Source organism: Gossypium hirsutum, chromosome D08 (assembly GCF_007990345.1).
Source record: "Gossypium hirsutum isolate 1008001.06 chromosome D08, Gossypium_hirsutum_v2.1, whole genome shotgun sequence".
In the NCBI taxonomy this organism is placed as follows: domain Eukaryota; kingdom Viridiplantae; phylum Streptophyta; class Magnoliopsida; order Malvales; family Malvaceae; genus Gossypium; species Gossypium hirsutum.
Genome location: NC_053444.1, coordinates 5,243,242 through 5,269,710, shown reverse-complemented (window position 1 = coordinate 5,269,710; position 26,469 = coordinate 5,243,242). Strand labels below are relative to the sequence as shown.

Below are 26,469 nucleotides of genomic sequence, written 5' to 3'. Positions count from 1 at the left end.
AACATTGCCTTATTTTAAAATTTTTAAAAGGATATTAAGCCATTTGGTTGAACGAGAAAAATCAACACCCAGAACCTTAGGGCATGTTTTCTCGAATTTCCAAAGGCTAAATATTGCCTCATTTAGAAAAAATTTCCTTTTTTTGAAGTATAGTATTAATATGCATAATGGAATAATAAATATAATAATATGCATAAAAATAATGAATACAAAAACGAATAATAAAATAAATCAATCATAGCAAATAAATAAATAAACTAAAGTATATAAAAAAGAACACATAAATAAATACATAAATGAACATAAAAATAATAAAGGAAAATAGATAAAAATTATAAAATATGAACATGTGTATGTACATTTTAAGGAAAATATATATGTGGATTATATATAAAAAATAAGATAAAATATATAATATATATACATACTTTAATATATATATATGAATAAGTATATACCATATTCGTGAAAGAAAAATATATAGATATGCATACGTATAGATATGTTTATAATAAAAAAGGTATTTATATATGTATTAAATAAGTTAGAAAAAAATGTATGTACATGTATATATAAGCTACTATATAATAATAATAATAATATGATAAGTAACAATAATATAAATAATAATAAAAATGATAAAATAATAATAAAAAAATTACAGAAAAAAGGACTAAATCAAAATAGAAACAAAAATACTGGGCGAATTTCAAATAAAAAGTTGAAAAGGACCGAACTACGACACGCGCAGAAACAGGGGGACCAAAATGGTAAATAGACCAAGCGTCCAAAACGCTGCACTGTTATGGACTAAAATGAAACAGAAATAAGATTTTGTGGCCAAATTAGAAAATGCAATAAGGACCGCATTTAAAACGCCGCAAAGGTGGAGGGGCCAATTGCGTAAATAACCCCTCAAGTGAAAAACACGCGGATCCTGGCCGGACGGGTCGGGTCGCCCGCGGGTTGAGCCAAACGACGCCGTTTTTGGATTTTTAAAGGGCTGGGCAAAACGGTGCGTTTTGCCAGCCTATATAAATCAATTTTTTTAAAAAAATTCATTTTTCTCTCCTTCTCCAAAAAAAACAAACAAAATTTCTTCTCAAGTTTCTCTCTCCCTCTCTCTCTCAGCCCAGAATCCGGCGAGGAGGGCCGCCGTTGACGCCGCCGCGCCGGCCACCGTGGAAAATTAAAAAAAAAAGGTATTATTTTCTATTTTAAAATCTATATGTTATATATTTGTATGTTTTTAAAAATAAAAATAAGAATAAAGAATCAAACAGTTTCGGATGGAAGAAAAATAAAGAGAAAAATATAAATAAAAAGAAAATAGAGCTTATACCTAAAAGAAAATTTTCTTGAATCTGTTTTCTTTGCCCTTTTTATTTCTTGAAAAAATGAAAGAGGGGCCCCATTACAGATGCTTGAATGGCTTTTTATAGCCATTGTTACAACTTGTTCTATTTTTTTTTTCTGTTCGTGTTGTTGCTGCCTTCTTTGTTTGCAGGGTGATGGACGAGCGGCGCGAGTCAGAGGCAAGTGGCTGAGGTGATTGACGGTGGCAGAGACCAAGGGTCAAAGCATGCGGCGCTAGGGTTTCAGAGACTGAAACCCTAGTCTGAATTTGGTATTTGGGCCTAAGTTTATTGGGCCGTTCGGATTTGGGCTGTATTTGGGTTAGTTTTAGGTGGGTTTGGGTTTAATTTGTTTAAGGTCTGTTGTTTATGTTTTGGGTATTGGGTAGGTTAATTGGGTTTGTGGTTTGGGTTGTAATTGGGTTTTGCTCGGGTAGTGGGCTGAAATGGGTTAGGTCAAAATGGGCCTGTACAATAAGTTTTCTAAATACACTGTATTTTCACAGATATTTTCGGAGGTAAATGGAAAAAATATGTATGATTAATTTTTGGTGTCACCTTCTTCAATAGAGGCATCAAATTGGATTAAAAAAATATTTGTTGGTGCCGCCTCCTTCAATGGAGACACCAATACCAGTAAAAAAAAATTCTCCTAGTGCCTACTCCAAATGTGGTGGTACTTTTTTTTTGGAATTTTTTAGTGTTGCTACTTCACATGGAGTCACCAAAAAAGTAAAAAATAAAAATTTCTTGTTCCCTGCTCTGGATGTAGCGACACCAATAATTTTTTTAATTGAATTTTAATTGTGTTAAGCAATATTTAATTCGTTAGTTATATATATAAGATACAATCAATGATGAGAAAAAGAAATGCATTGTTCCATATAATCTGATACTCATGCCGAAAAATTTTGGTGCCAAAATATTAATTTACTCATTCTGGTGATTATATGAAGTGATGGGACTGAAAATTTTAAAAAAAAAATATTGGTGCTACCACATCTGGAGTAGGGACCAAGGGAATTTTTTTTTTTTACAATTTTTGGTGACTCGCGAGACCAAAAAATTCAAAAAAAATTTACTTGTGCCGCACATCTAGACTCTAGAGTAGGGACCAAGAATTTTCTTTTAACTTTTTTGATAACTCGATATGAAGTGGTAGCACCAACAAATTCTAAAAAAATTTATGGTGCCGTCACATATGGAGTCGGCACTAGAGAGAAAAAAACAATGTTACTGGTATTGGTGCCTCTATTGAAGGAGGCGGCACCAACAAATATTTTTTTAATCCAATTTGGTGCCTCATTAAAGGATGTGACGCCAAGAATTAATAAATTTTTTTCCATTTAACTCCGAAAATACCCACGAAGATACAATGTATTTAGAAAACTTACATGGGTGCCATCTTGGGAAGTGACAGCACAAAAAAAAAAGTTCACATCTAATAATTTTTGTAATTAAGAGACAATGATTCTATCACATTTTGAGGTGATACTATATTAGGAAGTGGTGGTACTCATTAACACTGTAGAAATAAGGTCATTTTCATAAATAATTTAGTATAAGGTTAATTTTTATAATTTTTTAATATTATTAGATTATTTATTAAAAAAAACCTTAAAATATATTTCTTTTATTTATATTTAATGTTTGTTTTGATATAAATTAAAGTTTTAAAATTCAAGTATAATGATAAATTTGGCTAATAATGTTTACATTTTTTAATTTAGTTAAATCATTTTTAACAGAAATAAATTTTCAAAAATAATGATAAATTTTTAAATTTTCAAAAATAATCAAATCATTTTTAACAGAAATGTTGAATAAAACATTAATTTTTTAACGATATTGATGTGACAACCTACATAATAGTCCATGTGTACTTTATGTTGACATGACACTGTTTATCTTATATTTCATGTAAACAAATAATTTAAAATTAAAAAAAAATCATAATTCATAAAATTATAAAAAGTTCATAAAATTAAAAAAAATGAAATATACATGGATTGCATGCATTTTGTTAAGTTTAATGGTCAGTGTTTCCATTGGACTCTTTTTGGAAGGTTGGTGGTCAAAATTGATTCTTTTTAAAAAATTAAGAACAAAATTTAATTCAAAAATAAAAATAAAAACCAAATTAACAAAATATATAAATTTTAATGAATAAATTTATGGTACATAGCAAGTAAAATGGCTACTCCATCATCACTTTGCTGTGCTATACTTCTCTTTCTATTTTCATTACTATTCATGGCAACAACCCCTTTTTGCTCCCATGATTGCGAGCCTATTGATGTTTTTCAATAAAGTACCTTTTAAATATATATTATAAAATCTAATTAATTAAAATAATTGAGGTTAATTTTGACTTCATTGGGGTAAAGAAAATATTATTTTTGGATTTTGCCCATATGTTATAATCAAGTTTGTCACGTAATCGGCTACTCTATCTCTACCTACATATGATTGTGAGTTTGAGACTCATTAAAATGATCATAAATCGATTTAACTATGAGATCTTATATTAATCAACCCAAATCTATTTAATTTTAAATTGGATGCTTAATAGATGTTTTTCGAAGTCATATGGTTGGTTGCAGGGTTGTTGGGAGTGGAAGCTGGACAAGATGCAGTTCTAAGAACAATGTTATATGAGAAAGGTGAAGAAAAAGTGGACCCTTACGACATAACGGTGTTTGAATTCACAAACATGATCTCGAGGCTAAGGAACGAGCTAGGCAAGTGTGGTGTCAAGGATAAAGGCCTAATCGTACCTTTGAAGCATGGTGCCGAGAGTCGAACTACCAACAACGTGTTGTCGGCCGACCCGGATTCGCTCTCTTACTCAAGAACACCGAAGGAGATTATGAGGATCATGTACGGTACCGGTGATGAGCATAGGCCGGGTGGGTTCTTCCCTAAGGGTGCTAATGGTGGAATTGCTAGAGAATACCTCAATAATGATAAACCCAGAGGGCTATGAATTGATTTATTTGAAAGCTCCAAGATAATGTTATAATATGATTTAAGATGGGTGTTTTGTTTATAATTTATCTAAATAATGGCCTCCGGAGGAGGCTTAATGTATTGCTTGCATGAAATTAGTATTTGTTTGTATTTCATCTTAAATTTTACCATTTGTTTTGCATGATTTGTTTTTCTTTTCTTTTCCCTTGTCATTTTATATTGTTTTTTTTTTTATTTTGAAGGTGAGCTAACTAATCTAACTAATATATCATTGTCGCTCCTATCATGTGCATATGTCATGTATCATGATGAGTTTTGTCCAGTTCTTTCCAAAGTGATTCAGTTTTACCCAATTCTTCATCCATTGTGCGCTATACTAGTTAGATTCTACATTGTAATTAGTTCGACATATATTTTTACATGTATTGTAATTGTATTGTATTTGTTCCTAAATTTTATTTATGCTACCTATTATTTTAACACGTTAATCCAAAAACTATCTTTGTGATAGGCTACATAAGTATTTTAAAGATTTTTCCTATTAAATCCAAATTGACATTTAATGCCTAAATTGATAGGCAGGTTAATAGAAGAGTTAGATCCAAATAAATGCTTAAATGGATAGGTAGGTTAACATAACCTTTGAGGACTCAATTATAATATTTTAAAGTTTAAGGACTAATATAAAATTTAAGTGATAGTTTGAGGATGTTTGATGAATTAACCCACATCTTAAGTAAATTGGTTTTAGTTGAAGCCCAAAAGCATGAGGAAACAACCCTTGTTATCAATGGTTAAATGGCCCAAAAAGTAAAACGACCCAAATCCTATCCAATGTGGACCGAAATCTACAAAAGAAAATCCAATTCTATCTAATAAAATAAAATTATTCCAATTTAAATTGACACAAACTTATAACTACACTTATGGGTAAAATAAATTATGCAAAAATTATATTTTTAAAATTAATATAAAAATAAATGAATTTTTCTTTGAAATGGTAACATCGAATTTTGTAAAATTAAATTATCCTAAGTTTAAGTTTTATCAAATGTTTATATATTTTTTTATATATTTTTATGTTAAAAATAAACCCTTTCGAAAAATAATAACGTGAACATAATATAAAACAGGAATATATTAAAAGATATTAAACAAAATTTATTAATATATGAAACTTTATATAGATATATATATTTGAAACTCAAATATAAGAATATCATTTCCAAGAATTTGATAAGATTTAAATAATTATTTGAGACCACAGTCAATGCATCCATTAATGCATGTATTGATTCTTAAAACTACAAATTTGAAAAAAAAATGGTGTTCCTAAAAATTTCACATTCAGCTTTACTGGTTGAATCCAATCCAATAAATTTAAGGATAATTCAACTTTACCAATCGAATATTAGCTCGATTGACATGGATATTATTGTCAATGCAAGAGAACTGAGTTCGACTGCCTTGAAGCACATTATCCTCCTATTTATGGGTCTAGGAGGGTTATGGGTAGTTTATTTATTTAGACACCTAGAATCAATAAAGGAATAGATAAAAAAAATGTACTCCGTCCATATGAGCAATGCCTAATTCAGTTTATTCATACAAATATTTTTAAAATAATATATCTCAAATATTATTATCCACAACCCATTATTCTATTCTCAAAGTATTAGTAATTAAAAAGAATGTAAAAACTGGAATTTCAATTGAAACCCTTAATTAGGGTTTCCTCACATCACCATTTCAATCATTTTCTTGAATTAGGTTTAAAAGAGTCTCCTAGAAATTTGTTTTTAAAAAAATGGGTTACCCTAAACTTTCTAAATAGCTATCTAGGGGTTTTTGAACTTGCAAAAGCGTCAATTGGACTAATGAGATTTAACAAAGAAATCATAAAAAAGGAGTAAACCATATCACTAAAAAAATTCATTTTTCTTCCATTGGTGGGTTAGGTTAAGCCTTGTGATTATTCTTTGCCATTATTATTGTTGCTAGTCAAAAGGATTAGGACAGGCAAACTCTTTAAGGTTGTTGGTTCAACTAGGATTTCTATATATATATATACATAAAAACTACCCATGGAGGATTTGTCATAAAATTTGACATTATCTGATTTTCCTTAACAAAATAAGTAGCCAAGTCATCAATTGATACATGTGTTAGTTTGAAAAGAAATTCGAAATTCGAAATATGATTTTTAGAAAAAAAAAATATATTTATTAGTGTTTTCGATGATTTCGTGTAAAATATTTGTTATTGTTTGAAACAGTTTTAACATAAGTTGTATTTGTTATAAAATATTATCGAAGCATTGCCCTTTAACAATTAAAATTTATTGTATAATAAATATACTATCTTATATGAACTTAATAATAATCAGTGCTTAATTATATTTTAAAATAAATATTATTGAAGCATTATCGTCTACGACTGAAATTTATGTTATAATAACTATATTATCTTATATAGACGTAACAATAATCAATATGCCTAAATAAAACTTAAATTTGAAGTTAAGAGGGATAATGCTACATTGGAGATAGAAGGGATAAATGAAGTTGAGTAGAATTTAAATAAATAATCACATTATTATATTGTCAAAGTATTCATATTTTATATTTTAAAAATTATTGATAAATATTTATAAATTCTAATCTATATATTTATTAGGGTTATTATTTGATACTCTGTTTTTAGACTCCATAAGTGGGTTGAGAGTGTAACGAGTGTCACATGTATTTGTATAATTGTTTTTTAAAATTTTTACCACACCTTATAATACGCTTGTCAAACCCTCAACCCACTTGTGGAGAAGTCTAAAAAACTCTACTAGCAGTGTATCAAATGATTTTCCGTATTTATTATTAAAATAATAATAGAAAATATTTTATTTTTATTCTTTTTGTCAACTTTATGGTCCATGTTCGGGGTTGTCATTTCCAAAAACATCGTCTCCAAAGTTTTAAACTTATGTTCTCTACTTGGGAGTGCAATTTACCTTATCACTACATCACTTGTTGGTATTGTCAATAAAACATTAAAAATATTACTTAAAATATAAAATTATTAATGTTAAAATTTATTATTAAAATAAATTTGTAATATTGAATAGTTCTATGAAAATGATAAATTATATTAATAATTTATTATATATTATTAAATATATATTTGCTTTAATAATATTTGAAATTACTATTTCTAAATAAAATTAAAAACTTATTACTAATATAATAATATTTGGTTAGATTCAAGTTAATTTTTATCTAAAATTCATATTAGTCACAAAGGAGTTATTTTTTTTGAAAATTTTTACACTTTTTAATTTAAAAAAAGATTAATTTTCCATTAATTAAGCCATTTTCTATAAAACAAATATAAAAAAATATTTTTCATAATTCATTTTCCGCAAAACAAACACACCCTTAATCCTGAATTTAAGTCATATTAAAAATGAGAACATTATTAAATTACAATATTTTGAAGGGTAAATATACTTTTCGGTACCTATGTTTGGCATCAATATCCATTTTGCCATCTATGTCTTTTTCTTTTCTTTTTCTTTTTTTTTTTGTTCAATTTGGTATCCATGTTTGGTTTTTGTTATACTAAATGATCTTTGGGGCAAAAGATGCTAACTTTTTCAATGTGGTCCAATAAATATTTATCATACGATGATTATGACATCATTGTGATGACATAATCTAAAATTTTAAAAATTATTAAAAATCTATTATATTTACAGAAAATAATTATCTAAAAAATTTCGAGTCTATTTTATTCAAAAAAAAAACAAAATATTTCTAAATTTAATTTACTCTTTTAAAAAAGTGTACAATATTTTTCAAAAGGATGTCTATTCAGGTATCAGAATGCTATTTATTTTATATAGGTTCTAATTATATCTGCTATTTTTGATACAATGTCTAAAATTATTTATAATCCCTTTCTAACCCATAAACAGGAGGATAATACATTTTAGAGTATTCGAACTCACGTCTTCCTACATTAGTAATAACGTGCATACCAATCGAGTTAAAACTCAATCGATAATTTAATTTTATGTTTAAATTTATGATGTTTTGTAAAAAAATTATATTCTATTTTTAAAAAATTTGTGGCAACCATTTTTTTCAAAAAGAAAAACTTATATTTAGAAAAGGTTATAATTTGTGTAAGAAAAATTTCGATTTAAATATAGAATCGAAGATAAATACATTTAGAAATTTTCGATTCAAAAAGAAAAAGGTCTATTCTCGTGGAATGGTAGAAAATTATAAACTTCTTATAAAAAAAATTGAAAAGAATTTTATTTTGATAAAAAAATTTAAATTTTGATTTTTATTAAAAAATTATTTTTATATATTTAAGTTTTTTTTAGATTTTAGTTTATATTTAAATTTTATATTTTGATTGCATCATCGCCATGTATCAAATATTGGATTTATCATATCTCAAGTATTTATTGGAAAATATGAAAAAGTTAACATCATTAGTCTTAGATAATATTTCGTGTAATGAAAACGAAACATAAATATTAATTTAAACAAAGAAAAAACATAATAATCAGAAATATTTATAAATCGAATCGAAACTATTAAATATTTGAAAGAATTTAGATGAAAAATGTTATTTTAAACTAAAAAAAAAGGCTTAATTGAAAGGTATAAATAAAAATTCTTCTTCTTCATTTGTAAGAAAGAATGATTAAAAATCGGATTAATCTGTTGACTAAGGTAAATAAAGTGACATTAATAATAATAATAATAATAAAGTTACCAAACTGTAAAATTGAGTTTTTTTTTTACCTCTAATGAATGCAAAGTGGCATTATAGTAAATAAAGAGATAGCCAATGTCATTCTTTCGACTCTTTTTTACCAGTAGCCTTAAAAATAAGTTGGCACCTCCATTCGTGTCTTGTCCCGACATTAATAAACCAAAACAAAAGAAAGAAAAGAAAAAAAATGGCTAATCCCTCGGGTTTTCTGCTCGCCATTTCCTTACTCCTCACAACAACCCTGATCACCGCCGTGTTGGCCGCCGAATCAAGTGGTGTGCATCACTTGAGCTGGGTGCCGGCGACGGTGAACAAGTCCGGTAGCTGCAAGGACTCAACGGCGGAGTGCATGGCTAACGTGGACGATGATGAGTTCGACATAGGGTCCGAGATCAAGAGGCGCATATTGCAAACCACCACTTACATAAGCTACAAAGCACTTCAGAGGGACACCGTGCCGTGCTCTCGAAGGGGCGCTTCGTATTATAACTGTCGGCCAGGAGCCGAAGCTAACCCTTACACACGAGGTTGCAGCACCATTACTCGCTGCCGTCGTTAAGGTTGTTCGCCGACGTCCTTTTTTTTAAAAAAATTTGTAAGATATAGGTATGTAGCAGCAATAAGTGGATGTGTTAGAATTATGAAGCTTCCCCTCTGGTGTGATGAATATATATGTATATTATATATATGTATGTATGTGTATATATGTTGTTGAAGAAATTATCCAGATATGTTGTCGTTGGTTAATTTCCCTGCTTTTAGATTTTCTTACCTTCTGGAGTAACCTGTGTATTTACTTTCAATAAAGTTAAAAATGACGATGACGGTAAAATTAATTACTGTAACTATGAAATAAAAAATTTTATCACACCATAATCACTCTCTATCTAAAGGAGGCCCAAACTAAACCAATGATACCATTGGTTAAACCGATAATGTAAAATCGAATATAGACCAAGTCATTTGTAAATCGTTAAAAATTGAAAATCATTAATCCAGTTTATAAATTTCTAATATATATTTTTAAAATTACTAATTTGTATGAATTAGTAATATATTTAATTGTTGTTAAAAATGATGGATTGATCTAATTAAACTGAAACTGAATGATTTAAGTGATAAATCAATAATAAATATTTTAATTCTAATAAGTTGTTTAAAACCATTTTTTAAAATCCAAAAAATGTTTATATTTTTTTTTAATTCTCATCTCATTTCATTTTTATAGTTTCTATTATTATTATTATTATTATTATTAAAATTTGATGCTATCTATATTCTATATCATAGAAGGTTGACTGATCGGACATGTTTTGGTTGATAGGGGAAGAGACTGAGGTCAACCCTTTTTGTGTTTGGTAACTGCAGCACGCAATGGCAAATTATGAATAAAGGAAGGTAAAAACATCAATACTACAAAGTAAAAATATATGGTCCAACCAAAATAACAGTTCAAATAACTTGTAGATTCGGATTTTTTTAGATGGGATGAATTTAGGTTTAGATCCTTTTTTTTCTAGAATTTGTTTAAGTTCAAATTTTCTTAGTGTGGGTTTGAATGGATGGTGCAGTGTGCTTAGTTTATTTTTTATTACACATTACACGATCGCTACAATATTTAATATCATCGTCACTGTTGTTTTTATAGTAACTATAAGTAAATGCACCAACTATCTAAACCCACCCTTAGATTTAGAATTTTTAAGATTTGGGCTCAGGTTGAACAAGATGATCTTCATCAAATTCAAATGATTTTGAATCTTTTACTTTATAAATATTCAATTCTGATTTACCTTATGAAAAGCATAAATTATATATATTTAATAGAATTATATTATATAAAATAATTAAAGTGCTTCTGAATACATATTTATAAAATAAATCTTTACCATTTATTTTTATTTTAAGTAATATCATATAATTATTTCGGACTTGGGTTCCTATAGACCGGAGTTTTCTCGGACTTTTAATTGAACTCGTATTTTCCCAACCATATATATATATATCAGAGAAAAATTGTTTAAAATCAATTTAATTTATGATTTAACCCATTTAATTTAGAATAGTTGATTTTATTCGGGCTGAGCAAGCAAAATTTTGAGAAACTAAAAATCCATACGAATCGATGATGTATAGATTTTTTTTTAATGAATTAAAATTTATGATTATCCAAATCTAACCTAATTTTATATTTTATTTAATTTATAATTAAATTCTATTTTTTTATAATGGAATGAAAATAACTCAAAATACTATATAAAAAACCTATTTTTTGAAAAATACTATATAAGATGCATTCATTATCTTTATTTATTTGAATATTTAAAAAATAGTTTTGAAAAAAACTTTCAATTTTTATCAAATAATCTCTAAAAGTCATAAAACAAAGACAGTTTGTTTAGATTAGTACTGCGGGTTCAACAGAGCGAGAGCTCCTCGTCGCAAATAGTCCGAGACTAATGATAATCGTTCCAACCCAACTATAGATTCATCGAGCTAAAGTTGCTAAGAACGGGGTACCTGCAGCGACCTAGTTTCACTGGCTTACCCTAGCAGTATGAAAGTAAACCAGCTACCACCAACGATCGAATTACAAATGCAGCAACATATTCGAGCGATAAGGTATCACTGTGTTTAAACATTGACAGAATCGATTTTGCTTATAAGCTACCAAAAAAAATGACTAGCGGAAGACAAAACAATGAGCTAAGTTCTCCTACGGAAAGCATTAACAACTCATAATTTAAAGGCAATGAACAAAAGAATGCTATTTATCGAGACCTAAATCATAAAATTCCCTCTCCATACACAACATTTGAATATTGTAACCTATCATTTAGTAGGCATAAGATCTCATACAAAGCCTATATCATCAAGAAGCGGATACCTTAACGGCTTTAAAAGCCGGATGAAGCAATCCAAGCTCATCTTTCACCTCGAGCGGATTACTGGTCTCGTTTCGTACTCTCTTAACCCTTCTACTGGCCAATGACTTGTGAGTGAACCCATAAATCTGAAGAATCTGATTATCCCCAAAATTGAATGCTCTATCCATTTGCTTCAAGCACCTCTCCACCGAGTAATCCCCAAACTTACCACAAGGTTTGCACCCCACAAAGTGGGTCACCAACGGCCAACGATGATCCCCTAAACCTGGGTGATAATTCTCAATCATTTCCTCATATCTATCAACCAAGATCCCCCAATAACCGTGCAAATAATAAGAATTCTCTAAGTAAACCTTATCACCCCACTTCTCCCTTTGAGTAGCCAACAAATACACCATTGCAGACTGATCATCGGCTTCGAAAACGGGTCTATTCTTAAGCTCCCGGGTCAAAACCTTCCCTGCTTCTTCCCTAATCTTGCCTTTAGGACCCATTGGAGCCCAAGCATCAAGAATGTCAAGTGCCCATTGCCCATTCCTCAACAAAAAACTCCCAGTGTTTAGCCCAATCCAATTCTTCTGATCGTAAACCATTTCATTCCAACCGTGCATAACAAAGTTGGAGTCTTTATACCTTTCCCAAGGAACCTCAAATGCCATGTCAGTAAACATGGCGTCACTATCCATCCACCACAAGAATTCCACCTCCGGATGCGAGAGCAAAAGCTTTCGAATCAACGGCAATTTCGCCCAAAACCCTGCCATTTCAGCATCCAACAGCGCCATGTTGTAAAATATCTCGATCCCGTGTAATCTACAATAATCGATCTTGTTCTTGATCGATTTCAATAAGTAATGATCACCGACAGGGTTCTCACAAGGTTTGGGAGATGAACCAGTGACTAAGAGAACCCTCGGTTTGTTTGGACCGATGAAATTTGGGTAATTAGGGTTTTCTTGCAGCCATCTAGAGCGTTGCTCGTCCCAATCGGAGATTCCGGGCCCGAGCGAATAGGGCGCGTTGGGATCGCGTTTCGGGACGTCTGGTTCCTCGTCGATTAAGATCTTATTGATGTCGAACTCGTTGTAGTTATTGGTGCCGGCGTTGGTGTCGGCGCCGTCGTGGTTATCTGACGACGTCGTTTGGACTTCTTTGAGGACGCGATGCGGTTCGCCTTGTTTCCGGTAATAGAGGTGGTCCCGGATCTCGACGAAGTCCTGGCCTGGAGTCCCGAATTTACCGGCTCCGATAGTGCCACGTAGGACGACGAGGGTGAGGACGAGGCAGAGGATGGTGACCTTGCAATGACGGAGAGTTCTCTGGATCTTTCTAGATCTTTGAGCTCCCAAGCAATTGTCTATCATCTTCCGGCTCGTTACCCGATCCGGATTAGCGTCAAATCCCTAACAATACCGATTTGGAAAATAGGGAATCGAGAGAGAACCCTAGGAAATGAAATTTGGAAGATTTGGGGAGATTTTAGATACTCTTTTCTCTGATAAAAATGGCGTTATGTGTCAGTGTGATTTATTTTGGTTTAAATATGTTAAAGTCCCTCTATTCTTATTAAATTTATAATTTAGTCCTTATAATTTTAATTTTGAGTCTTTTTTTTATTTAAAAATGGGTAAACTTCCTATTTAGTCGCTAGAGTTTACCCGCGTTCCTATTTTGGTGACCCATTTCAAAAGTTTATTATTTCAGTCACTCCCATTTTGTAAGTTGTCAATTTTAGTCACTCTATTGTTAAAATAGATTTGATCACCCAACGGAATGCTGAAGTGACCTGGTATAATAACAAAATTAACCCTTAATATTTACCCATTTTATTAATTTGATCATTATTTTGAAAAAAATAACAAAATTAACCTTTAATATTTACACAATATTCCAATTTGGTCATGATTCTAAAAATTAAGAAAATTTAAATTTAAATTTATAAAATTAACATAAAAATTCAAAAATATATAAAATACTAAAAAATTATAAAGAAAAAAAAGAGGCAGTAACCTTGGGCAGCTCCATGAAAGGTTCCCTCTTTCTTTTTAATTTCTTTTTATTGCGTAAATTTTGCATCTTCGCTTTTTACTTGTGATTTTGCGAGAAGTTGACGAAGAAGGCAGCACAAGCGACAGCTGCGGGAACCATCAAAGCCACAAGGTGGGAAGCAAAAACAATTTTTAAATATATTTTTTATAATTTTTTTTGAGTATTTTGTATATTTTTATTAATTTTAAAATATTTGAATTTTTATTTATTTTTAAATTTTATTTTATATTTTCTTAATTTGTAGAATGGGTTTATATAATGTGTAAATATTAATGGTTAATTTTTTTAAAATCAAGAATAAATTAATTAAATGGGTAAACATTAAGGGCTAATTTTATTATTATAGCAAGTCACATCAGCATTATGTTTGGTGATGAAACCCATTTTAATGGTAAAGTGACTAAAATTGACAACTTATCTAATAATAAGGACCAAAATAACAAAATTTTGAAATGAGTAACCAAAATAATAATATAGGTAAACTCGGTGACTAAATAGGTAGTTTACCCTTTAAAAATCTTGCACCCTCCGTCTAATTTTTCCACTAAAGTTAATGATGTAAAATGTAAAATAACATTTTTAACTTCATATTTATATTTTTTTATTAATTTGGTCATTACCCTTTAAAAGTATATAGAAATTTTAAAAAGTATTTTTATATTTTAAATAAAAAACTACGAATTTATAATTTTAAAAAAAATAAAAATATGAAAAAATAAAAATGAATTTAAAAATATAAAAAAGTCAAAATTTAATATTATTTAAATTGGACTAGACCGACCAATTGGACCAAAAATCGGTTGGGGTATCAATCTGGTGATATAGGGGTGTTCATTCGGTTAACCGACCCGAAATTACTATAACTGAATTAACCGACCTTCTAAAAATTTTAACCGTTAACCGAACCAATTTTTTTAAAAAAAATTAACCGAACCGAAATTTTTTCGGTTAATAAGGTCGGTTAACCGAATTAACCGAAAATTATGTATTTTTTATTTTTGGTTAAAAATTACCCGAATTAGCCGAATTACCGAAAAATACCCGAATTACCCGAATTTTTTTATTTTTTATTTTTAAAATTTAAAAAAATTTATAAATTATTAAAGTAAATTGGGTTTTAGACTTTAGTACATTGGGTTGTCTTTTAGTTTTAGTTTTATTGAATTGGGTAATTGGGTAATTGGGTAAACTTTAGTTTTAGTTTTATTGGGTTGGGTAATTGAGTTTGGGCTGAGTTGGATAATTTTATTTATTAATTTTTTCGGTTAACTGAAAATTTTCGGTTAACTGACCGATTTCGAATCGAATTAACCGTTAACCGAAAAATCATAAAAAAATTAACTGACCCCCGACCGAAAAAATTCGGTTAACCGACCGATTAACCGAATTCAGTCGGTTAACCGAATTTTTTCGGTTTTACCCGAATTATGCACACCCCTATGGTGATAGGTAAAAAACCGATTGACGCATGAAACAGTACAAGCTAGTTGAATTGAGTCAAAAAACTAGTTGAATCGAGTTAAAAAACTAGTTGAATCAATTCCGAACTAATCCGACCAATTAATTCCCAGAACAACCAATCTGATCAATTCAAAGCAAATAAATTATTAAAATAAAAAAAATTATAAAAATCAGTTCAACTATTAGTTCAATTCACAAGTTAACCAATTTTAGATTTTTTTTATAGCAATAAGTGAATGTGAGAATTATAATTATTTTCCCCTTTAGTGTGATGAATATATGTATGTATATGTATATGTATATGTATCATTATGTTGTTGAAAAAATTATCTAGATTTATTTTCGGTTATAGACACGAACATGAATAAATAAATGTTGAATACCATAAAAGATAAAAGCCAAAAGAAAAAAGCAAATAAATGTTGGGAAGTTAAATGCTTGGAAACAACATTATAAAAAAATAATCATAAATCTCGAATATAAACTATAAAAATGACCTTAAAAGATACTAAAAACCCTAATCCTAAGCCACGAAGGCAACGAGCAACTCCCCCTTCTACACATAGATCAACATGAAAGCAAATAGAGGGAGATTTATGTCGATAACCTAGAGGAACAAGCATTAGGGTAAAGCAAAAACATGATGGACAAGAGTTTGGGTTGAGACCCTCACTCTTTTTGGCGATGGACTTACTGCAACACCCTGAAACCAAGGCATAGATAAAGGAGAAGGTTGTAGCCTTGCCCCCCAAAATGGTAAATGTATTTTTTAATCCTTTACAAATTTACGAATTTACAAATTAGTATAATTGTTAAAATTATATTTTGAGTCCCCAAAATTCATGATTCATCTCTGAACGCCCTCACCTGAAACAATGGTAAAAAAAGCTCAAGTAATAAAAACAGAACTTAAAGAGCTCGAAAGGTCCCATCAGAAGGAACAAGTCTCCAAAAGCATGGCCACCAGAAAAATCGATCTTCCGAGAGATGTTAGAATTAGACTAGATCAACTGATTAAATCGGTTAAACCATAAATCAATGGTTTTAACGATTTAATCGATGACATGAAGTTAACTATAAACTAAATTGTTTGTGAATAGATAAAAATCTGAAAAACTTGAAAAAAAAAATCAATAACTGAATCAATTGCACTGGTTTATAATTTTTATAAATTTTAATTAATTATTTTTGTCATTAACGTAATGAAAAATGGATAGCTCCATTATTGGTTTAATTTCCAAAAATTGGTAACCCCACGCCATCCACAAAGAGGGAGAAGACCACGAGTTTGTCATGAGAGGTCCGGGCCCAGTGCACTTACCAAATTTAATTATAAGGTGTTACTTAAGACCATTTTTTTAAAATCCAGAAAATGTTAATAAAGTCCTACCTTTTTAAGAAAAAAAATGTCGTTCAATCCCATTTTTATTGTTTCTATTTTTATTATATTATATTGAAATTTTGTGCTATCCATATTATAGAAGGTTGACTGGTCCGACATGTTCTGGTTTAGGGGTAAATTATGGATTTATAGGTAAGCTTCTGTTTTAATTATTTAAGAAAAAAAATTACAATTTAATCGTTAAGTGTCTCGGAAATTCATAACCCTGTTTAGGACATCTAGAGCTATTGCAGTTGAAAACATGTGTCGAATATAAATTCGGACATGGGCACGTGGTTAACACAAGTTTAAATGACCATATCTCTATATTCATATTTCAACAAGCATAGAACATAGATGTCAAACATTGATACTTAAAGTAATTGTAAAGATGAATCCATTGCTGAACAGATTCTATCAATACTAGTGAACTAAGTTATGGAGTAAATGAGTATCGACAGCTTTTAGTAGTGTGTCAAACATATGTCCAACTATTTTAAGTTCTTCCATGTAGTTAGAAGATCATATCCGGCGCTCATATACGGATGTGTGTCAGACAAGAACATTGGACACGGATATTTGAAGAAAAATAAGAATCGGAGCAACATAAATATCAGCCATTAAAATGATAAAAGCAGGAAACTGCAGCTCGTTATCATCCTATTCCTAGCAAGACTCGACTCTTTTCCTCCATGGGGATCTAAAGAGTACGAATCAAAGAAACAAGAAACAGAGAACGAGACTAATGATCATCAATGCTTACCTCATTCAGTGAAATGTTTCTCACTTTCTTTTGAACCACGTAAACAAGCAATTAACCACAACAATTAAGTTTCAACCCCACTATATATTCATCCAGCTAAAGTTTCAAAGAACAGAGTACCTGCAGCGGCCTAGTTTCACTGGCTTACCCTAGCAGTATGAAAGTATACCAGCTCCCAACATCGATAAACATTGCAGACTAATGATTGAATTACAAATGCAGTAACATATATCACCATGTTAAAACATTGACAGAATCAAGTTTGCTTATAAGCAACAAAAAATGAATAGCTGTGGAAAGAACAATGAGCTAAGTTTTCATTCGGAAAGCATATAAAGAACTCATAATTTAAAGACGAGGAACAAAAGAATACTATTTATCCAGACCGTAAGCACAAAATTCCCACTGCATACACAACATTTGAATACTGTAACCTATAATTTAGCAGCATAAGATATCATACAAAGCCTATATCCTCAAGAAGAGGATACCTTAACGGCTTTAAAAGCCGGATGAAGCAGTCCAAGCTCATCTTTCACCTCAAGCGGATTACTGGTCTCGTTTCGTACTCTCTTAACCCTTCTACTGGCCAATGACTTGTGAGTGAACCCATAAATCTGAAGAATCTGATTATCCCCAAAATTGAATGCTCTATCCATTTGCTTCAAGCACCTCTCCACCGAGTAATCCCCAAACTTACCACAAGGTTTGCACCCCACAAAGTGGGTCACCAACGGCCAACGATGATCCCCTAAACCTGGGTGATAATTCTCAATCATTTCCTCATATCTATCAACCAAGATCCCCCAATAACCGTGCAAATAATAAGAATTCTCTAAGTAAACCTTATCACCCCACTTCTCCCTTTGAGTAGCCAACAAATACACCATTGCAGACTGATCATCGGCTTCGAAAACGGGTCTATTCTTAAGCTCCCGGGTCAAAACCTTCCCTGCTTCTTCCCTAATCTTGCCTTTAGGACCCATTGGAGCCCAAGCATCAAGAATGTCAAGTGCCCATTGCCCATTCCTCAACAAAAAACTCCCAGTGTTTAGCCCAATCCAATTCTTCTGATCGTAAACCATTTCATTCCAACCGTGCATAACAAAGTTGGAGTCTTTATACCTTTCCCAAGGAACCTCAAATGCCATGTCAGTAAACATGGCGTCACTATCCATCCACCACAAGAATTCCACCTCCGGATGCGAGAGCAAAAGCTTTCGAATCAACGGCAATTTCGCCCAAAACCCTGCCATTTCAGCATCCAACAGCGCCATGTTGTAAAATATCTCGATCCCGTGTAATCTACAATAATCGATCTTGTTCTTGATCGATTTCAATAAGTAATGATCACCGACAGGGTTCTCACAAGGTTTGGGAGATGAACCAGTGACTAAGAGAACCCTCGGTTTGTTTGGACCGATGAAATTTGGGTACTTAGGGTTTTCTTGCAGCCATCTAGAGCGTTGCTCGTCCCAATCGGAGATTCTGGGCCCGAGCGAATAGGGCGCGTTGGGATCGCGTTTCGGGACGTCTGGTTCCTCGTCGATTAAGATCTTATTGATGTCGAACTCGTTGTAGTTATTGGTGCCGGCGTTGGTGTCGGCGCCGTCGTGGTTATCTGACGACGTCGTTTGGACTTCTTTGAGGACGCGATGCGGTTCGCCTTGTTTCCGGTAATAGAGGTGGTCCCGGATCTCGACGAAGTCCTGGCCTGGAGTCCCGAATTTACCGGCTCCGATAGTGCCACGTAGGACGACGAGGGTGAGGACGAGGCAGAGGATGGTGACCTTGCAATGACGGAGAGCTCTCTGGATCTTTCTAGATCTTTGAGCTCCCAAGCAATTGTCTATCATCTTCCAGTTCGTTACCCGATCCGGACTAGCTTCAAATCCCTAACAATACGGAATTGGAAAGAAAGGATTTGAGAGAGAACCCTAGGAATTTGGGGGGGGGGGAGATATTTAGATTTCTCTGATGAAAATGGCGTCGTTAAGTGTGGGAGTGATTTAATTTCCGACCGGGAGAGTTGAAGACAGCTGTGGAGAACCGATGCGATGTGTCGGGGAGGGGAGGGTTGCTTTTGTCTTTTCCAGATTTCTTTAGTTGGATTTCATATACTTTCACTTCTGTTTCAAATATATGTGCTTAAGCTAGTAGAGAATCATAAATTAAATTTATAAAGTCGACCGACACCTAAACATACCCAATAAGCTAAGCTTAATATCACCCACTTCCTCTATTATGGTTTTCACTTTTTCTTTGAATAATCACCAATTGATTACCCTTTTATTCTTATTATACTTCAATTTAATTTCAACACATGGTATCACGATAAGCTATCTAAACAACATCTCCAATCATTTTCCTTTCACGTCCTAACTAGTCATTACTCAAATAAATCACCTGCAATTAGACCATCCACTTATAGCGAGAATACCATCATCTCTAAGTATGATAACACACATATAATGGTCTTGTCACTTGACCGATCACACATTCACCATATTCCATAATTGTCGATGATGTGACGTTATACAATGAACAATTGTCAAATCTCTCACTCTTTTAATAACTTTAAGTCCCTTGTCTTCCTCTTCTTCAATTATTTGTACCTTTTAACTCTCTGTTTGTTTAAGTGAATCATTCCCTTTTACATCACTATCAATTTCTCATTTATCGATACCTTATAAAAATTTCTTTATTATTTTATAATATTCCATCCCCATCCAATATTTTACCATCTTATTGGTTATATATTTAGCATTTTAACATAGATGATTATTTTTTAATATAAAAAAAATGAAAGTTGAAAAAACGTAATGGAGAGCGGTCAAGAATTATGTGATATGGTTGATATAAAATTAAAAAATTTTAAGAGAAGAAAAGTTGAAAAATTTTCTTACATTTTTTTAAAAGGGGTCAAAATTACAGTTTTTCATTATATTGAATTATTTACATTTTGAACACATTAAAATAGTTAAAAATAACAATTTCAACCTAATAAAAGAGTACGGGTCAATTTTCTTTTAAATCTCATAACCATTAAAATTTAATGGGTTGGTATTGTTATTTTTAATACAAACTATTTTTTTACCTTTTAGCCTCATTAGTTTTAAAAAATTATAATTTACTTTTAATAAAAGAGTAAGAGTTAAATTGAATAAATGTAAAAATATTGAGAGCTAAATTTGTTATTATACCTTATATATAAACACCAAAATAAATATCTAACGGTGCAATTTTAACAGAATGACGATTTTACTTTATTTATTTTTCAATAAATGATTAAAATATATCTAGAATATAGTGCAGGAAATTTTATGATATTTTTACGGACCTAAGTATCAGATATAAAAGTTAAAGTAAATAAAAAAATAGTTAAACTAAGGAAAAAAATTATATTAACCCAAAAAAAAAAACCAATGGGTTGGTATATTTAGCAAATAACAAGTTAACAACATGACACATGGTGTTATTATTATTTTGCATGTTAGCACTGACATGATGTCTATTTGTATTGCCGCTTTTATTTTTTAAAATAAAATTAAAAAATTAGAAAAATTAATTATTTGCTCAAAATCTGGAATTCTTGCATGTTCTCCAATTTTTTATTCAAATAATGTTAGTTTTTATTTTCTGGAAATATTATTATATTGGGATTATTTACTCCTCGATGTATGAGAAAAGTCGATATGATTGCTGCCATAATTTCTTTTTCTTTTATTTACTATTATCGCTTTAATTTTAATTCATGATATATCAATAATTGGAAAGAAAATCATATTTTAATTATTATATTACATTTTACAAACAACACCTTCAAAAAATTTATTGAAAATGGTTTAATTTACATCACGTTACACGATACGATGAAAATAATTAATTATATAATAATATAATGTTTTCATTGAATCTTATATTACGACTTGCAATGTTATATTTTTAAATGAAATTATAGTGGCAGTTATCTTATAATCTCACATTCTTGAACATATGTCGTAATATAGGATATAATCTTATCACAACCTTTTCTTAAGTTATTTAAGATTCTTGTTGAACAAAAAAGAGGTTATTTAAGATCCTAGGCGAATTTTGAAATTTTAGACCAAATTATTGTAATTCCCCAAAACTTTAGCCTTTGAGAAGAATAAGTATTTTAAAGGTGAATTAAGTATTTGGAGAGAAAGTATGAATAATGAAATTTATTAAGGACTAAATTGTATTTTTTTTAAAGTTGAAGGACTACAAGTGCAAATTGAGCATTTCTGAAAAGGAGGTGAAATCAAATAAATATTGTTATGAATGTGATATGGATATGTATTGAAGTGTGGAGTTGGAAAATTGAGATAGGGATCAAATTGAATAAAATGGAAAAGAATGGGTACTAAAATGGAATTTTCCCATTTCATAGAGGAGAGACCTAAATGTTGTTTTCCAAATTTAATTGATATTTAGAGCCATAATGATGACATTAAAATCCCACAGTTGATGAGGTGGAAAGTTTGTGGAAATTTATGGAAATTGAGGTTGAAAATTGTTGAAATTTGATTCGATGATGGAATAAATGGACTAAATTGGAAAAGAAAAGGGAAAATTGTAAAATTTTCTACACAATTGGGAGGCTAAACGGCAATCGCTTGGGGCAGCAAAAACAGAAGGGAAAGAAACAAAAGGGGGAAAGAAAGAAAAGGAAAACCTCCCATGCATTTTTCTTGAGTTTTTTTCCTTAAAACCAAACTTAATTTCATATCCTAGAGTGATATGAAAGTATTTCAATCATGGAAACAACTTAGATGAAGATGAAAGCGAAGAGAAAGCGAAGAGAATGATTAATTTCAAGTGAAGAAAAAGGTAAGTACTTAAATGAATTAAAGTTAGTTTATTTTAATTTGATTATTTGAGTATTTAAATTTTAATATGAAATAATTAAATTAGACATGATTAAGATTATTGAATTTAGTAGTGAATATGTAATTAAAGGTAATGTTAGTAATGTAAGAAATGATAAAGTGATAATTTAGTGATTAGTGAATTTTATGAAACTAAGGATTAAATTATAAAAAGTGAAAAGTTATTTATTTGTCATTTTTTATAAGTGAATAGATGTAGAACAGTGAAATTACTATAGAGATGACTAAATTGTACAAAAATGTGAATTTTGATATGTGAAACAAATATTGTGATTAAAGGTTTAAATGGAGTGAAAAGTGATACTAAGTGTTATAAAAGTAAATATTGGATTTTCATGAATTTAGGGATTAAATTGTAAAATGTTAAAAAATTACCAAGTGTGCTAAAAGAGTGAAATAAATATTTAAGTGAAGTGTTTTATGAAAGCAAAGTGTTATATGAAAGTGAATTAATGTATAAAGTGAGGATGTAGTGCATGTGGTTATATAATTCAAAGTGAATAAGTAAGGTGACACAAACAAAGTGATATATGTGATATGTCAAGTATGTTATACAAAAGTGAATATGTGAATGTGTGAGATGAAAATATTATGTATATGCTTATGTAATTTAAAATGAATGAATAAAGTGTTGTGTGAATAAATGACTTAATGAGCTTAAAGGATATATAATATGTGATATGAAATGATTTTGGGGTTAAAAGGGGCTATGGGTGACCGCACCTCGGCGTGCGTGTGCCGAGATTATGAATCAAAACAAATACAATTAGAATATAGCGGTGTGCTACAAGTGTGATAGGTCAGTTGTAATATTTATAAGTGTCACAATGGAACACTCTGAGTATTTCAAGGATTGAACCCATGAGTGTTTAGGTAATAAGGTGATCCACAAGGAAAATGCATGTAACCCTCGATAGTTTGCTCCATGATGAAGTCTTGCACCTGCGAAGTAGTGAAGGCTCAATGTTACGACACCCATATCCATTGTAGTTCTCCTCAAGGTTTGGCCATCATCTTTTCCCTACACCAACTCAAACGCACCATTAGGCTTCCAATGACACCATTTTGCCAACTTGGGTTTCAAACGGAGTAAAGCTAAGCAAAAACGATTATTAATACTAAATACTAAAAACCAACAAAAGTATAGAAAAAAAAACTCGTAAATTGCTTGAGAATAAGCTCATCGAGTGTTTTAGAGAGCTTGTTTTGACGTATCAAATTACGATAGATCAAGGGGTTCGAATGGGAACTAGGCTAGTGTTGCTGAGGTTTAAAGGAGATTAGGAGAGGATAAATGAGTTATGTTATATGTTTAATGGAGTTTCCTATGTTTTCTAGAGTTCTCTTAAAGGCCAAGAGTTTTGTTTTGGCATGGAGCTTTGGAATTTATTGAAATATTGCATGATCTGAAATATCATATGTTCTGATTGATTGAAACTTCTCTGAGACTCACTAAAGACTGCAAAAGTGAAGTGTGAAAGTAAAAGTGCGTGTGTATGTCTAATAATATGTGAAAAAAGAGATAAAAGTGAACATGTAAATTAAGTGTTAAATAACATATGTGAATTAAGTGTTTATGTTATATTTGTGAAACGAAAGAAAGATTTTGATATGTAAATGTAAAAGTTAATTAGTGATAATATATGTTAAATTAAAAATTATAAGTTATAAAGCTTATTTAAATGATTTTATGTTTTGGAAATTAATTAAAAGTTTTAAGTATATTAGTAAAAGAAACTGTGTGAATAAATGTTGTAATAGGCCAATTTTGGCCTGGCTAAAAAACCATTTACATAGCCCAGATAACAAAAAGGGAGTCCCATAGAGAGAAAATAGTAGGAGGTAATAACAAAAAAGGAGTCCTATAGAGAGAAAATAGTAGGAGATAATAACAAAAAAATAGGATAATAGTTTTTTTTCGGCTATATAAAGACCCGAATCTTTGTATATTTTGGACACGGACGAATGGATGAAAAGAAAATAGAGCAAAATCGATTCAAGTACAAACCTTTTTCAAAGGTAGTTTTTTAGTTTATTTATTTACTTTTTGTTTTTTTACCTTTTTATTATTTTCGAAAGAAAACAAAAAATAAAGGGTAAAAATCATACCTTTTCCGTAGGAGAGGTGCCGATTCCGATAAAAATCGGCATTCCATGGGCTCGGGGACGGAAAAATCAGAAAAATGATGACTTTTCGTTTTTCGGCCACCGCAGACGGCGGTACCTTGGCCCTCCCGCGTTTATTCGTTTTTTTAATTTACTCCCTCCCATTTTTTTAAATTTGGCCTCATAATTTCGCTCGGTATTCGATCAGATCCTTGTGCGAAACGGTGCTCATGGGCGATGGGAATAATTTTTTTTTTCAGTCCTCGCACTTGTGCGCGTGATTTGTTTTAATCCCCCAATCGACCATATCATTTATTTTCTTCCTAGATTGGCCCCCAATGTATTATTTAAATTACATTTTAATCCAAGGTTTTTATTTATCTATTATCCTATCTGTTCACCTATACACATTTTTATTTATTATTTATTTATTATTATTCCTTCAATCATTGCATTAAGAAATAAACTTTAACACATTTTTTTTATATATATGCCCATGGTGCGGTTTTTTTTCTTCCCCTTATGTCATCTTGTTTATTTATTGATTTAAATATTATTAATACATTTATTATTGTACAGTACTTGTTTATATTACTTTATATATATATCTAAAGCTTTGAAATATTAGCTGTATTATTATCATTCTTATCTTTATTATTACTATTGTTATTATATTTTTATAACAATTTATCTAACCTTTTTTTTTTGCATGCATAATTTTATTGTATTTATATTTCTGTCATATATTATTATTTTATCTTCTAATGTATTATTTTATTTCTTTTTTTAAATCTAGTATAATGCATATATTTTGGTGCTTTTTCTTTTGCAGAATATGTTTCTTTAAAAATCTATTTTATATATATATTTTTATGTTCAAAGATTTATATGAAAGTAATTTTTATATAATATTGTTTTATATATACGTGAGCAATTTGCATTAAAATACTTTTATTCTTTAAATATATTATTGATTTATTTAAACTACTAAAATTATTTTATACATGAGTTTTCAAAATATTCGGCGTTTGAAATTCTTGAGGAGATTGTGCCTTAACTTACTGGGTTTCAGTTTTTTTGTTGAATTTAAACAGCCGAACATCTTTTTTAATAAATTTGTAAGCATTTCAGGATTTAAATTTACTCCCGAGAACTCAAAGGGTTGTGTCCTAACTCACTGGATGTGACATTTTATTATCTCGAGACAAGTTTTTAAAACGAAAGCAAATTATTCATTCGACCTTAAGACATTAAATAATTAATTTGGTACCAATTTTGGGCGTTACAAGGGTGCTAATCCTTCCTCGTACGTAACTGACTCCCGAACTCGTTTTTTTTCTCTAAAACTCGTAGACCAGAATTGCTTTCAGGTGATCCAATCACACATCAATAAAGGGTTGGTGGCGACTCCAATTTTTATTTTTAAGTCGAAACTAAAAATTTTTGTTTTTAAAAAGGGGTTTCGACAAATGTTATTAAAAATTAATTAAATTATATATATATATGGTAAGATTGAATTCAGTTGACTACTTTCTAGGCTATTCATATAACTTAACGCGTTTATTTAAACACGTAGGTGAAAGAAAGTAGATTAAAAATACGAGAAGTACTTCTTCACAAGGATCACATCAACCCTCAAAGTTTCAAAGCTGTTTTGGTATACGATTTTGGACATAGAATGACAATGCACGTAAGGCGTTTATGCTATGTTTAAATGACAATCTTGGGAAATTACATGGTATTTGGTAATAAGAATGAAAATATAATATTTTGGATGTTAATTTAATACATTTTGAGGACT

General features: G+C 30.5%; 4 protein-coding genes and 1 long non-coding RNA gene across 5 annotated transcripts; 3 read left to right on the top strand and 2 right to left on the bottom strand.

Moving 5' to 3' along the window:
• The first annotated feature begins 3,387 nt into the window (after positions 1-3,387).
• Positions 3,388-4,341, top strand: LOC107908665 (desiccation-related protein PCC13-62-like). The gene is made up of 2 exons (XM_016835905.1): positions 3,388-3,421; positions 3,959-4,341. The coding sequence occupies exons 1-2, from the start codon at positions 3,388-3,390 to the stop codon at positions 4,339-4,341; spliced, it is 417 nt and encodes a 138-aa protein (XP_016691394.1).
• A 4,901-nt stretch (positions 4,342-9,242) lies between these two features.
• LOC107919086 (protein RALF-like 33) lies at positions 9,243-9,836 on the top strand. Its single transcript, XM_016848611.2, has one exon. The coding sequence runs from the start codon at positions 9,295-9,297 to the stop codon at positions 9,664-9,666; it is 372 nt and encodes a 123-aa protein (XP_016704100.1). The 5' UTR covers positions 9,243-9,294; the 3' UTR covers positions 9,667-9,836.
• Positions 9,837-11,849: 2,013 nt separating this feature from the next.
• Positions 11,850-13,479, bottom strand: LOC107917392 (xyloglucan 6-xylosyltransferase 2). Its single transcript, XM_016846751.2, has one exon. It carries the CDS (start codon positions 13,357-13,359, stop codon positions 11,980-11,982), a length of 1,380 nt encoding a protein of 459 aa, XP_016702240.1. The 5' UTR covers positions 13,360-13,479; the 3' UTR covers positions 11,850-11,979.
• A 4,463-nt stretch (positions 13,480-17,942) lies between these two features.
• On the bottom strand, positions 17,943-19,838 carry LOC107917383 (xyloglucan 6-xylosyltransferase 2). The gene has a single exon (XM_016846742.2). The coding sequence runs from the start codon at positions 19,503-19,505 to the stop codon at positions 18,126-18,128; it is 1,380 nt and encodes a 459-aa protein (XP_016702231.2). The 5' UTR covers positions 19,506-19,838; the 3' UTR covers positions 17,943-18,125.
• A 4,677-nt stretch (positions 19,839-24,515) lies between these two features.
• On the top strand, positions 24,516-25,049 carry LOC121220221 (uncharacterized). Its single transcript, XR_005917394.1, has 2 exons — positions 24,516-24,581; positions 24,683-25,049. It is a non-coding gene; the product is annotated as an uncharacterized lncRNA (long non-coding RNA).
• Positions 25,050-26,469: the final 1,420 nt, after the last annotated feature.